The sequence below is a fragment of the Triturus cristatus genome, chromosome 7 (assembly GCF_964204655.1).
Source record: "Triturus cristatus chromosome 7, aTriCri1.1, whole genome shotgun sequence".
Classification (NCBI taxonomy): Eukaryota; Metazoa; Chordata; class Amphibia; order Caudata; family Salamandridae; genus Triturus; species Triturus cristatus.
Genome location: NC_140590.1, coordinates 376,656,790 through 376,672,838, shown reverse-complemented (window position 1 = coordinate 376,672,838; position 16,049 = coordinate 376,656,790). Strand labels below are relative to the sequence as shown.

The following is a 16,049-nucleotide window of genomic DNA, read 5'->3' as shown; positions in this document are numbered from 1 at the left end:
CAATGATCATAGCCACCCACCGCCAATTTAAGGATAAAGGAATCAGACTATAACAATTTAGTGTGGGTAAGCATAACTTTCATATTTGATTTAAAATTAAATTTAAAATAGTAAGATTCAGGGTTTAATTTATCAAAACTCGTAAACTATGTACATTTATTCAACATGGTCTTAGAACTCCCGATCGGCGGGGCAATGTTCCCATTGTGTGCAATTAAAAACAGCTCAAAGTGGTTGCTTTATGCAAATAATGGTGGCCGTAATGCTGATAGCAAAACAAATCAGCATAATTTGTAGAATTCAATTACAAGTCTTCAGCATCAAATGCTGCATAGTATTTTATATCTGAAAACAGAGATTGTATTGCTCGCACATCCCAGTCATCTGAATGTGTGTTATATTTAACCACATCACCCATTGAGACACGAAGTACATTTGGAACATTAATAATCTCTGTCGGACCATGAATTTGAAATGGGACTGTATCTCAAACTATGCAACCCGTAACTGGCCTGGCTGCAATGTTGACGACAGTCGGGTCCCTTCTCATGATGTGCGATGAAGAATGCGGGACCAAAGTTCCATCTACCAGTTCTACAGCAGAGCGTTCTTTAAGATAGTGTCCATTGATTAAAAGAAAAAACACTGTCACAAACCCAATGGACATAAATAAAAAAATAAAGATGAGCACCAGCCAAATATATATCCACGGGGGAACAAAATAAGTGCGTTTAAACCAGGTGATGAAAATTGCACATTTTGATGGGATCAAAGGAAAAACGTGACTCGTTCCTGGTTGTAGCATTTAACCCATGCAACGAGTCTCTTGTAGGGTAAGTATATTCTGGTTCTTCATTAACAGCGAAGGACTGTAGGACCAGCAAAGGATTAGCAACAGAGTCCATCTCCATGGCAGTGTCAGGATTTCCTGGAATAGTGGCAGACGATGAAGCTGGAGCCAAACTATTTAGAAACGGCCAGATTCTTTTAGCTTGACATTGTCAATTGAGACGTATCTGTTTTCTTTGCGACCTGGAAGTGATGGTAAAATTACTGTACGAGTTCCCTGCACGCCCAGCACTGGAACCAGAGCTCGATAGGATAGATTAAATTCATTTTTGTTCTCCCACTTCTCTCTGACCAGTTCTCCAACATTAAACAGCCAGCCGATCACTGGAATCTGCAGTGCACCATCAGCGGCGGCAGGTAAATGTTCTTTTGCTAGACTGTCTCGTGTCTTGTAGATTCAGTAATACATCACAATGTTTATCTACGTCAAAAGGGACGGCTTGAGCCGCCAAGTCTAGACCATCAAGGTCTGGCACAAACATTTTCATGCCAAAGAGCAATTCGTAAGGGGTCCGCCCACCCAGAGGTCTTCTAGGGAGATTATTAAGTGCACGTTGTACGCCATACAAATGGGCGAGCCAGTTCCTGCCAGTGCCTAGGACTCTAGCTGGTAAGGATTGCTTTAAGTCACGGTTCATTCGCTCCACATTGGAATTGCCCTCAGGCCTGTACGGAGACGAAAATTTGACCTGCACCCCCAAAGACCGCATGGATCCTTTGTAAGCCTTAGAGGCGAACGCCAGACCCTGGTCCGAATGTAAGGTGACCACTGCAAAAATTCCCACAAAGACACGCAAATCCGTGACTACAGTTCGAGCGTCAGCGCTGCGTTGTGGCCAGACCCATAGAAAACATGTGCACGAATCCACTGCAACTAAAATGTATTTATATGCAGTATCAGAAGAAAATGGACCGCAGTGATCCAAATAAACACAAGTAAATGATCTATTGGATATGCATAATGGTGTTTGAGGTGGTCAGGTCACAGTAGATGGCTTGATTTGCTGACAAATTTCACAAGAAAGCACATAAGTACGTGTTTGTTTATATAAGCTACGCCACCAGTAACGTTGTTGCAAGATACTGACTGTAGCAGACACACCAGCATGCGCCGACACCATGCCCTCGTGTGCTGTGATTTTCAGTGTAAGCCTGCGGTCCGCGTTGGGAATTAACCTCTCACCAACGTTATTAATTGTCACATAGGGAACGTTATCGGGGTTTAAATAAGAGTATTTTGAAGGGAATCCTTTTGGATAATTACTCCCCTTCTCTGTAGCAGCTATAGCTGCCAAAATGTCATCCTCAGTCTTACTCATGGACCTTGTGACCGCTGCTACTAAGCTCGTGTCCACTGCTGACTTAGCTGCTTCATCAGGTAAGCTGTTACCAACTGCGTGTTCTCCTACACGTTGGTGGCCAAGAGTATGAATTACCTGCAAGAGTGGCAGGTGTTCCTTCAGCTCAGCCACTCGAACCCATAGCATTTTATGCTTAATTGTCTTTCCTTTTGAATAACAGTAGTCATTTTCAGACCAAAAGAATAAATTGTCATTAAAAGAATGTACACAGTAATAGGACTCGCTTACAATTAAAGTAGTCACATTAGGATCTGCAAACTCCAGTGCGAGCACCAAAGCACGCAGCTCAGCCAATTGGGCAGTACAGTCGCCGAGGGCCTGTGTGTGAACCACACTGGACTTAAATTCGCCGTTCACTATGGAACCAGCCACAATCGCACAGGCTGTAGAATAAGAGTGTTTAGATCCAATCGCCGGTTGCGCCGAACCGTCAGTGTAAATGCTACAACGGTATTCCTCGAGCGGGTGCTTAGACAGAGGAGCTGGGTGAACAAATTCATATTGCAGCAACTCCTGAATCTGTAACGAGGAATCATAGATAAATGTGACATGTAGCATATTTTATCCACCCTGGATGTAATGCTTTGGAGTTTGGAACACTCGCCTTTGTCACTGCTTCCAGAGCAGGATATGGTGTTGCCACCAACATGCGTTTTCCTTGTGCCAGGGTGCATTCTTTTAAATGCGCCATCTGGACCGCCGTCAAGACTTTTTTGATAGAGGAAAACCTCAGTTTAGCTGAAGTGTACAAGTGTGACTTATAAGCAATAGGAACTGTCACCTTCATTAAACGACAAGTATGTGACACCCACGGCGCCTGGGACGATTCTGTCACGGTTTAACAAGAGTTTAGAGTCAAGTAGATCAGACTGCAGTATATTTGTATGTTCTGGAAGCCAGCATGCTTTTGCAACGTGGGTTGTATCAAAGCATAAAGAGGCTTGATACGCTGGGCATACTCTGGTACGTAAGTACGACCAAAGTTAAAAAAAAATACCAGCAAGGATAGTAATTTCTTCAGGGTTGTAGGTGGACACAAACGTGTGCACTTCTCCAGGAAGTGTGGTGCCACAATCGCGTCCTTCATTATCGAGCTCGTAGCCCAATAACAACACTGCGAACTCAGCGATGTGTGATTTTGCAAAATTTAATTTATAACCGTAGTCCGCAAACTCCACTATGATGTTGTCCACGTGATAAAGATGCTGATATAACTCGTCGTCTGTGAGATAAATGTCGTCTACATACGAATATGAATCTGGGTCGATTGTGTCTAACGATGAAACACACATGCGGCGAAAACACCTGGGCTGTTTTTATATCCCATCGCTAATCTTGTAAACTGTTTCTGTTTGCCGCCGTGTGTAAAAGCTGTCCACTGACTTGACATGGGGGACAGAATGTGGCTAAAAAAGCCATTGGATATATCTAGCGTCGTTTTATATCTATTCCGAACTAGAATGTCCACTAGGGCTGAACTATGAGTATTCTGGACCACATTTGTCCGACAATGTAAGTTCAAATGTCGGTAATCCAAAATTATGCGGTACGACCCGTCTGGCTTGGTCACGGTAAAAAGAGGGTTATTCATAGGTGTGACACATGTCTCAATTACCCCTTGATATTCCAATTGGTCTATTATCTCTGCTATAGGAGCCTTTCCTTCTCGTCGGATAGGATATTGGGGTTGTACCTGTGGCATGGACCGAAATGGTATCTCATGGTGGGGAGATGTTTTATCCCAACCCACCTGAGTACCGTATAAAGCCGGCGCAAGCACCGAAGCCCACTGTTCTGCAAAATGTTGCGCATGCTCCTTTGAGACCCTGTGTGCAAAACTAGGGAGGATTACCTCCTCCCCTCTCGGAGCTGCCAGGACAAAAGGCGGGGGCCAGTCTGCCTCCGCTAACAGGATGTCATACGAAGAAGTCAAATTTTCCCAAATGACCCCTTTGATAATGCTTTTTATGTCACCTTCAATGAGTATACTAATTTCATATAGTCTGTCGGGGGAGCCACTCTGGTGTCAGCAGTTTCAACTATGATGAACGTATCAGTTGCTGCCGCCTCCAGAAACAGACACAATGCTTGCCGCACTACTGTAACCTCCGCTGCACTGTCTAGCAGCGATACTGCCCATGTTAGATTTCGGAGCTGGGTCCTCACTGTCCGTGGCATACCTCGCAGTTAAAGTGGCTACTTTCTTCTTATGAAAAGGAGGGCGCTGACGTGGAAAGTCTTCTTTTTTGCCCTTTCCGTCAGTTGCCTGTGGCAGCTCACGTCCTTGCGGGGCACCTCGACCTCTTCCGCGCTCCTGGCGATCACCTCCACTGGCATATGAGCCTGATGCTTCCTGTGAAGAACGAGGAGAACGTGTATCAGGAACCTGATATCGATCACGAGATTTAATTCTGGCGCGGTCACGCAGTTCATAAGTGCATTCTGAGACCAAAGGTGTAGGGGACGGTCCACCTTGTTTTTGTTGCGATTGTTATTTTACCAATTCTTTTTAGGTAATTGTGGACGGCCTCCTTGATCAGTTTGAGACATCCGTTGAGCCTGCGGTTGTGCAGGTACTTTAGCAAAAGGCTTAACACCCAAACTATTACGCCCAACTATTTTATAAGCCTGGGCTATAATCTTAGGTAATGCGTGGGGCTTGTCTACATCTGGGACAAGCGCCAAAGCATTAGACACCTGAAAGTTGACTGCATCACCCTTAACATTAGCAAGGATTAGATCAGCAACCACGTCATACGCTCCAACTAACCTCATCCCCAATTCTACTGCCGCCTATGGTCCGTGCTCATCTTGAACACGCTTTATGACAGAGGGGAGTACTGTCCTGGATGGTGTTCCAAAACGCTTTGCATAAACTGCCGCAAATATTTTACCACAACTCACAATCAGCGACTTCGGGTACTAAGTCTTTCTGCAAGCTAATTATCAAAATTTGGTGCTTCTCCACAGGAGTGGTATGTGGAAACACCGCTTCCAGCTGGTCAAATTTCTCAGCAAGCCAATAAGGTAAATCCTCCTTATTTGGGGGAGACTTGCCCATATCCGAATTAACCATGACAGGGCTAATCACACCGCCAGTACCAGCTGGTTGCTGTGCAACTCCAGGCTCCCACCTGGATGTTGCGGTTTACATATTGAACCAGTGCTCTATACACACGGACTATTGTAGTGTGCATGAGACGGAGAGCCGCCACATCGCGCGTTAAATACCGTGGATGCGGCGTGTAACTCGCCTACACAGGCCAAGTGGCCCCATCAATCAATAACGGGCCTAACATGACAGGTGACAGGGGTACGGGAAGGGCGACATCAAACCAAATGCGATGCTGCCATGCCGTCAACGGAACCTCTAAAGTTCTATATGGCCTATACACCGCAGGAAGGGCGGTATGACTGTATTTATGCCACAAATTATCCGCCCCCTCAACTGCTGGAAAGGTCACCCAGGAATAAAACACCTCGTAAGTGTGTACTGGGTAGGCTTGGACCACAAAGATCAGATTGACACCAGCGTCCAGCAACTCAAATGCGTCCAGCAACTCAAATGCTTGCAAGTGTTGCCGGACCGCCACGCAGCTGTGCGCCGCGATGTCAACGTCCGCCACATAGAAACGTGAAAAGAAAACCCAAATTAAAAAGGCGGCAAGACAAAGTTGGGTTGTAATTCAAAATACGAACGATACCTTTTTGTACATTTCAAGCTTGAATCGCCTATAAAAGCGACAATATAGGCAGGTTATACCGTCACCAATGTTTTCCGGAAACCGAGGCGAGGGGATTGTGAACAAGTATTGAGAACTACTAAAGTGCCTCGTAAATAAGTACCAGACCAAACGTTGGGTGCGCCATGTTGCAGGGATTCTGCACATACACAGAACTATGCACAGGAAACCAGGACTTCGGTGTATTGTGGTATAGCAAAACCACACCTCCGTGCCTAGAACCCATATCTGGCTAGCTATAGTATCCCATTCATTCTCCGTACTACAGCGGAGCTACCAATGATTGGATATCCTAGAACATGTGACTCGGGGCACCTCCGAATTCTTGGGAACAAGATACTCTTTCGCTTAGGTACTCATACCTGTTCACAATGTGAGTAACCAGAGACACTGTATAGTTTAAAATGTTTATTTCAACTAACATGCTCTGTAATGCTGTACACGTGCTAACACTAGCAAAGAAATGCATAAAAACAAGATTATCAGCATGGTTACAATTCCATATAATACGAACGGGGATAGCATATTATAATGACAGTGGATGAAGCCTTATAGCGCTTTACCCCCCTCCCCGTGCTACATGCTATGTTTATTATATCAGTGGAAGACCTCTGGGATTGGACAGCGGAACCCCCTACCTCAAGTCTTCGATGATGAGATTTAGATCTCCGGACAAGCACAGCTCTTCCTCTGGAAAGGTTTTCTCCAAGTGTTGTTAACTTGCATCCCGTGTAATATTAAAAGCACCCAAAAAGTCAGAAGCACAGCTGTGTTCCATGTTATGTCCATATGTGTGTAGGACGGCCCAAAGCCGATTAACCAGTGGAGTTGTTTTCTGGTCTTGAACACGATGTACAGATGAGAACTTGGAGCACAACAGAAATAGTGAAAGGCAGACCGTTCCCATGTGAAGCAGCACCGGCTAAAGTGTTTACGGGAACCAAGGCATGTAGTGTCGTGTGCTTAAGCGGCAAGATGGCGGTGATGCAAAACACATATTAATGCTAACTTAGCAACGTCTGCTGGCACTCCTAGACCCTCACGACAACAGGAGATGGACAAATGTATGCATGGTTTTTTAAGCAGATAGGAATGGGATGCTGTAGTTGGTTATCTCCTAGGGGTCTTTGCAGTTGGCATGGGAGGAGAAGAAAAAAAGCAATGTTTTGGGTGGCCAGAAAAGATGGCGTGCAGTGGTTTTGGTGTACCTTTTCAGAAAGTATTCAAAGGAATTGTTTGGGATTGGGAGACATTCCTAGACCATTAGCAAAAGTGTCTGGGTCAGAAGACATGGGAGAAAGAGCGTTTGAGGATAGGTGAGACTGGACCACTGAGGTAAGCCTAAGGAATGGGTGGTGTGAGGGGCAGATTGCTGAATGAGTAACTGCACCAGTGCTGTGCAGGTCACTGCAGGAGAAAGAAGGGTAGGTGAAAGGGTATGGTGTTGGATGTGCCTTGTGTTGTCAGATCACTGGGGAAAGCTCTTTTTAAAAAAAATATGCAAGAAAATGGTTTTTGAGGGTGAGTTATGAACATTATAGGAAATCATGTGCAGGGAGGCCTGGGATGAGAGGGGTTTGGATAGTAGTAACTCGAACGGGCCAGACAACTAATTGTACACTAGCATAAAATATTCAGCTTTATGCTGGAAAATTGTGAGAAGTTACCGAAGACAAGCGTCTCACTACATAAATATGTAGCTAACACAAGAAGAGCGCGGTGTCCAGGAGAGAAACGGCGAAGCCCTACACAAACTCCCCAGCTACAGAGGCGGACCTCTGTATGGCAAACAGGACCCCCCACAAAGAAACTCTCAGGTCCCTTTTATTAGTTCTCTCCCATCTGACCTGAGCTATACCACATCAGGCCAAACAAGAGTGTGAAAGCACAGATGAAACCCTGACTCTTGCAGGAAGGCAAAGCCAACCACTCCCAACATCATAGAGGGCATGGATTGGCTTTGGGAGAATGACATGGGAGTAGGGGTGCCCTAAGTCATTCTATGGGATTCAGCAAGACTGAAGTGGCATCAGTCTATCCGTATTAGTGAGACAGAATGGGACGGCAGAGGCGGTGTTCGAGGGGCAGTGGGTAACTGAGCTGTGATGATGGTAGGTTCTGTAAAACTTCTCCTCTACAGTCGCTACTTTGAGGTTTTATCTTACTGAAGTAATTAGGCCAGGCCTGAGGTTTTTTTAAGTGAAAAGTTTGTTTGGGTGAGAATTGTGACTAAATACGTGGTCAGGGCATTTTTCCTGCATTACCTCTGGATTGGCAGCTACAAAGGCTGATAGTAGAAATTGGAAGGCTCCTGGGAGATGTCTAGGGAGCGTACGCCTTGAAAGTAGGTGGGGTAAAGCTAATACTCCATCAGGGAGGGTTTATTTTTGTAGCAGAAGAAAGCCACATGACAACAAAAATGGGAGTTATTAGTTTAATATAAGTGGGTAGAAGGAATAGAAGGTTTGAGTCAAAATGGCCAGTCCTAGTCCAGATGTGGGCAGGTTGGCCAGGAAGCTGGTAGGTTTTGGTGACGGAAGATTGGTAGACAGAATTACAAAAAAAAAAGAGGGGTGGGGGGGGGGAGGTGTGGGGGTCAGTTGGCATAGTTTAATACTGGTAGGACTATAGAGGACTGGTAGGCCTCAAGAAAGTTAAAACTAAATTAGGAGCGATGGCGAGACAGGCCAAAAAAGGAGCGGGTTGATTTGTTTAGACGGTGAGGTGGGGTATAGTTGCATATTGTGAATTCTCTATTGCCTTTACAATAATGAGAATTGTATACAACCTTGAGAGATTTTCTGCGTGTTCTTCACCCGGTCCCCACTGGGATTAGTAGCCTTGCAGTGGCAAACCATACCCTTTTGAAACTGTGTGATCTTTGTCTAAAATATGAATAATGCTAGTCTGCTTCTTAGGTACACCCATTTTTTTGTATTTTTTTTCCCCTATCAACAAGATGGCTAAAAGTAACAATTTCAAAATGCTCGGAATAACCAAAACCAGGCTGTCCATCACTTTTACCATTATCTCATGCCACATGCTCCCACCAAGAAGCACCAAGACCTAAAATACAAAGTTGTAAACAAGGGCTTCGATTTGGTCAATGAGCTGCTATACTGAGAAAAATACTGCCACTCACACGGATTTCAAACATCTGGTTGCAAAAAACGAAGGGGCGGATTTACTTGTATTTCACGCAACGCAGGGCAGTAAGCAAAGTTATGTTGTGTTGCAGGTAAGAGAGACCGCAAAAAGTGTTTTTGTACAGGAAGGGACACCCTCATGCACAAAAAAAATCCTTAAAGTAATTTTCCTCATTCCATGTGTGCTACAGAAAACTGAGGATGTAACAAGGAGAAATAAAGATATTTCTCCTTATTACACCTGGTTCTGGGGATGCGTAGCATTTTGACACGTTCCCAGGTTACTAGCTTTAGTAAATCCATGAACGCCAAAATCCATGGGTGGATGCATGGGAACGCCTATGCTTCACACATGGAACGCCTCAAATAGCTCAAAGTATCGCAAGTCAGTCCTATGTGCTGCCTTGTGTTACCTTTTGGAAAAAATCACACACAAAGCCACAAAAATATAATTTGCAAGGCTTTGTAAATCACAAAACATTTTTCGTCATGTCTGCGCCCAAAATGTGGCGCATCCACGATGCAAAATGGTAGTAAATCTGTCCCTAACTATCTACACTGCATAAACCTCATATCTTATTCTGGACTACAGTGTCCCCAGATCTCTATCATTGGTGATATAGCTTCAAAGTCAATTGTAATGTGTGTGATGTCACAGCAAGGCAGAACACCGCTAATTACTGATGTGTATGAAAGAAATTACCTGGCTGCTCTCATCATGCAACTTCTTCATGAATGACTCAGGAAGCCCTCCACACCTCTTGGCAGCAATGACTGTTCTTTGGTGCCACTTGGCCCCCACTGGGGCTATAAAATGCAGAGTAGAAATGGTGTTTGTATCTGAGGGATGCTGTTGCAAACATGTATGTCATCTCTCCTGTCAATTCATTTTAGCAACGGAGTGGGGTTCACTTGGGAAGCATGATGGGGAGAAATGGTCGGGAGGAAGCGGAAACAAGGTACATTTTGTATACTGTACAACCTAGCAATGTGCTATGACCCCCAATAGTACGAGGCACTCATTTCCTCAACATTGTCTCCAGTAATACCATGGAGCACTGGGATTCTGCTCTAATTGGCACTTACATTCTAGGGCAATACTGGAAACCCTAAACTGGGAAACGCCCCCCTTTTTAAGGCTGCTATTCTATCTTGATTTTATAGTCTATTGGATGGTAGTTTTGTCTCTTGGGCAGTACTATCACTGTTCTCTATTATATTAACTGTATGGAGCACTATTAAAATTCCAGTTCTGTGTTGATATCAAATGCCTTTTTGTCCCGGTAAAGGTTTTTGTTTGCTGCACTCACTGGCTCTTCCTTTGGTTACACAGATCTTCCGGAGGTGTTCAGTGGCAGACACATTGGAATGCTAGATCCACAAAGGAGAGTCTTTGATGATGGAGGCTTCGTGTGGAACCTGCAAGACGATGAGGACAGGAAGGAGATTGAATCGCTCTCGGACCAATTTCTCCCCTTCATGGATGGTTTAAGCGCTATTGACCGTGGTAACTGGAACAACATCAGGGAGACTGGCTACTTCAAGGGCACGCTCTTTCGTTTTCCACTGCGGTCAAGTCCTTCTGAGATATCTGACAATCTCTACAGCACAGAAAGGGTTACTGAGCTATTTGAGTGCTTCAGTAAGGATGCTAGTATTAGCCTTCTTTTTCTTCGGAAGGTCACTCGAGTGTCATTGAGAATTATTGGCCATGATGGTGCAGTGAAACACCTACTGACTGCTTGCATTGATGTTCAGGGTAGTGTAGTTCTAGAGAATATCGATTGCACTTCATCTAAGATAATCACTTCGATGAAGGTGAAGAGCTGTACTCTAAATAGCTTTGGTAGACCTGAAGAAGTCTGTAAATGGCTGGTCATTGGTAGCACAATCAAAGATGGGAATTTTCAAGTCTTGGAGGACCTTGCAAAGAAATTAAACAATATTCCCACGATTGGCCTGGCATATTGCCTTGTTGACAAGGGTGTAAATTCCTGTGGTGGGCGTCTCTGCTGCTTCCTGCCACTCCCAGACAGAGAAGAAAATAGGACTGGTCTCCCGATCATAATAAATGCCAGCTTTGACCTGACTGATGACCGAAGAAGCATAAAATGGATAGAAGTAGATCAACAACACGATGACGCTGCCCAGTGGAACCATCTGCTGGTAGAGCAAATCTTACCTCTCGTCTATTGCCAGGCAGTCCAGGCAGCTGTGCCTCTGGTAAGGTCTTTGGATGGTTCAACTTCTTTGGCCTATGGCATTTGGCCAGATCCAAATCAGACCATGCACAAAGAGAGATGGCAAAGACTGACTGAAAACATTGCCAAATACCTGCTTCAGATGAAGGTGCTGTGCTCGGCTGCTGATAGTTCCATGTGGTTGAAAGCTACGGAGGCAGTCTTCTTACCTGACATGCAGAACAATGACATACAGCAAGCCTTGGAAGACCTTCTTCTGCATGTGGGAGAACCTCTTGTCAAAGTCCCAGGACATGTTTTGAGCACACTTTTGTTAGCTTCCAATAAGCTCAGAATGGTGACCCCTGTATTCATCCGAGGGGTCTTGCGAGTAAACTCCTGGAATGGGCTCTCAAGCAGACAGAAGCTATTGATTTTGGAGTATGTGATCAGTGACGAACAATACCGAGACCTCCGGGGTCTCCAGCTCTTACCTCTGTCTGATGGAAACTTCATTCGCTTTCTGGAGGCAGAGAGTGACGAAAAGGCCTTCATCGACAGCTCTAAATATCCAAGGTGAGTTGCTTGGCACTACCTTTTACTATATTCTCATGATATTCACTTAATGTAATGTGGGATCTCGTAGACTATCTGATTAAGAATGGATGGCTCACCATTCCATTCGCCACATTCATTCACTGTTTCACTGAACCAAATATTGTGCATTGATGTTTGTGACTTTGTGATTATTTGACATTTTCATTGTATGATTGGATGTTAATGTCCACGTTCACAGCTAGTCTGATTCTTTCATGGTTTATTTTTCAACCACTTTCTTATCCTTTATTTAGAATATAAATTATTCCTTTAAGCATCATCCCATTAATGTTTTACAAATTGATACACTTGTGTGCCCTGATATACACCTGAAAGGTCTCTGAATGTTTCGATAAATATTTGCTTTAATCCTGGTTTGAAGTGCAGTCTACCTGAATGTGCCCAAAAATTCCCAAGATTCAAGGTAAACCAGAAAGTGTGAATATTATTTGCCATACCCATTTTAGTGTACTCTTTATTGGCTTTTGATAACCATGAAGGCCGTTAGCTCCTTTTTCCTATCCTAGACTAGTTACAGTGCTCATTTTTTTTACTTGTAAAAGAAAAATAATTTTAAATTTTAATAGAAGCAAATACAAATGAACCTTCAAAGCCATACGCTCTTATGAAAGGTCTCGTCCAAAATCATATCTGGCTGACCATTAAGCAAAATCTAAACATTTTTCCTCTGATATCTGGTCGGCAATGTTTTGATCGATTTCAATTCAAATGCCGTACTCCTCTCTTCTCTACCTTTTCCAGGCCCTAAAACGGGAATTGCATCTCTGAGTTGAGGTGGGTCCAAATATACAGCACATGGTTAAAAGCATTTTTAGTGTTCTAAATTGTAAACTTTGGTTCATTATTTCTTGTGCCTTGGAGAGAGCAATTTTATTTTACTTTGCCTCCGACAAGATTTCAGTCTGAAATGTTGGGGCTGTCAGGATGTAATAATTGCCCTCGTCATCTGCCATCTTTATCGTCGGCATAGGATAGGTCTTGTTCTGTCATGTATTTTGATAACCCTCAGCAGTCTGTTCTATAAGGGATCTTCCATATTCATTTACTGCATATATCACACCTAACAGCTGTGAACCTTGGGTCTACTTTCAGGGTAGTCTCTTTGATCAGCCCTAATTGCACTCTGTATTGGATAATGAGGCTTTATTCTTCCCAAACAGAGCATCTATTTACTTGACTATGGTATCAATTCTCTGCTCTCTTGCTATATATCTAACTCAAAGTCTGGATTCTGAATCCCATGCTGGCCAAAGTCTCCTCCAGCATCATCAGTCGCTCAATGAACATAGTAAGTTTATTCTCCATTCTTGATTTGGAGGTTTTGACCCTCACTAGTGCCCAAAACAAGGGTCAATGTACAGTCTTCGCCACCGGAGAAGCTTTAGCTCTGTTAACCCACACACTGCTGAGATTCCACGTAGTGATGGAGAAGGAAGAACCCATATTAGCAGGCACTGTTCATCAATCCGATATCGGACACTTATCAGCCAAGCTGAAGCAAGTAGTGAAAAAGACTGAAGACATTTTTATGGTGGCACACATTTATTATTCTGTCAAATCTTCAACTAAATAGAATTCTAAACCATTACCACAGGATCCTATAGGCACAGGGGATACCCAGATAGGTCCAACATTGTAGTCGCCACTGCTAAAAAGTAATCTGTGGCACCGCTGCAGTCCACCTGAAAACAACGAAAATCCAAAGCAGTGAGTAGGAAAACCACCATTCCCACATCATAGACCATAAATATTACTAACGGAAGTGCTTTGAAGGGAAATTATCAATGTGCACAGTGGGATGTGTAGGAGTTAATACAACACCTAACACCAGTGCCAAGAAGATCCAAAGAGCTTTTCTATAATGGCCAAGCCTCTGTAACCACATGATCAAAAGTTATCCAAATCATGCTAAGGAGGTAGTGCCACACGTGATCAGAGGGCTTTTTGTATGATCAAAGTCTTGGTTTGAAAGTAATCAAAACTTTTCTCTTCATTAAAAATACATGTCCCCTGCTGTACATTATATGGATATTGCAAGTCACCCGGGAGTTCCATGACTATACAGAGGAATGAGGCCTAAGACCATGTACCTTTATGAGGTCATGAAAGTCCGACGTGACTTGCAATATCCTTATGCTGTATGACGGAGGGTACTTTATTCCTTATGATGTATAGTTACACCATCACCTTTCCCACAAACTACTTAAATCTTTGTGCATATCTCTTTCCTATGAAAGAGAGAGCATGTTTGCAAACATGAAGAATAAAAGTGGAATCCCTAATGCAAAATGAAAAACATCAAAAAAGATAGATATTTGTTGCACAAAGACATTAGAATCAGTTTGATATAAAGCAGTATTTTTATAAAAGGCGTAGTTGGTTGAAATGTGTAGCACGATGCAGAAAATATCTATTTCTGTAAAAAGATACTTCATGTTTTTTTTTTTTAATAGCCAACTGGGGACGGACCAAGTCTCCTATTATTAAGAAACCTTTTTTTATACAGGCACGGCAGAATCTCATGTATTAATATTGTCTTATCAGAAAAGCTAAGAAAGTAACTACCATTGGTAGATACAGCTGACGTGATCCATGAGAATTTTTCATAAATACTAGCTACCCTTGCCAATCCAATAGCACTGACGTACGAGGCGATCCCGTGCATTGAAAAAAATATATGAATAGTTCTCTATGAAACGGTAAGGGAGTTCAGACCTTAAAACAATAAAAGAAAAAGCTATAGCGGTATACTATAAGAATGCAAGCTTTTATCAATCTCAACGTCTTTCAGTGGCAGGCAGCAGCGGCTCCTCTGTAATGGCGTAGGAGCGTCGCCCCCACTGCAGATGAAAAATAAAATGATAATAAAACAATATTATTGTTTTTTCACTGACAGCCGATGCTGCCAGGTATAGGGAGGAGCGGGGCTGGGTTGTCCTCTATGGATAGACAGCAGCACTGTAAGTACCCATGTCGGTTTGGCTGGTCAAACCAATATGCAAACTTGGATTTCTCCATCCCAGCTGTATTGTACAGCCAGGTGGAGATATGGCACAAGTTCTCAGTCCCTTAGTGAGTTCCTAACCAGGCCTCTCAGACCAATCCAGATGCTGCGCTCATCAAATGAGAGCAGCGCCTGGATTGGGTGAGGAGTCTGGGAGCCTGGGCTGGCCCTTGGATGTCTGCCGGGAAGAGAGGATCACCAAGTCAGCAGGCAGGTAAGTGCTTTTAAAAAAATTATTCGCCCCCACTCTGTCCCACCACTTTATTTTGGCAGTAGCCTCCCTTGGTGGTAGGGTTTGAAAACCATATCACTTATTGTAAGATCACAGAAGAGAAGAGTGTGTTGCCTGCGTTCCCTCAACAGTGTATGCTCGGACACCCGCACATCTTGTATGCAAGCCATACAGTAAAACAAAGGAAAACAAAAGCTGAGATGGCGACACTCCTGGACAGGCCGTTTATTTGACATGCTAATGCCAGCAGGGACTGTACATTAAAGTATTCAGGCTCCCACTATTTAAGTGAACAAGTGCTCAAATTTGTTCAAAAGACTTTCTTCCATATAATTTGTAGCACTGTGTTTTTCCATCTGCAGATTTTAATATTTTATTAAATAGTCTTGCTCACTGCTGTTTTCTTGTTTCTTTCTTGTGTCCCTGAAGGCTTAGTTGACTTTGTTTATTTAGTCATTAATGGCTTAACAATGGGCCCTTTTAGACCAGGCCAGAACCTGGGGCCTGGCGTCTTGCAATAGTCTTTGCATCTCATCCACACCAAGACAATTACAATGCTGTTGCTTCCTTCCTATAACTCAATCGGATCATTTCCTTTCTGCCAATCAAAAGATTCTCGAAATGATTGCATTTTGTCTCAATTTTGCCTCTTGCAAATGTGAAGTACAGTAATATGGGCCAAATTCACCCTTAGCTATTTGAATCTACTAATGGGCTTCTTGGAGTGACTCCGGATATGGTACAAGCTGTGCTATATATGGGAAGGTACTGTGTACCTGTACTTCTTTAATATGAAAGGGAGAGCCCCTGCAATTCTCAGCGAGGGTTCAATACTTATAATGGGAGAGTACTTTTAATTCTAGTCCCAGGTCGCACTGAAAAAGAAGAGCTCAAAGACCCATAAACAATTCTGTAC

General features: G+C 43.6%; 1 protein-coding gene across 2 annotated transcripts in view; it reads left to right on the top strand.

Moving 5' to 3' along the window:
• The window catches only part of LOC146809717 (sacsin-like), a 303,632-nt gene that overhangs the window by 210,957 nt on the left and 76,626 nt on the right, over positions 1–16,049 (top strand). For both annotated transcript variants that reach the window (XM_085616556.1, XM_085616555.1), the window contains exon 6: positions 10,433–11,855. In XM_085616556.1, the coding sequence (XP_085472682.1) occupies positions 10,433–11,855 (1,423 nt within the window). The remainder of the gene's footprint in view (positions 1–10,432; positions 11,856–16,049) is intronic.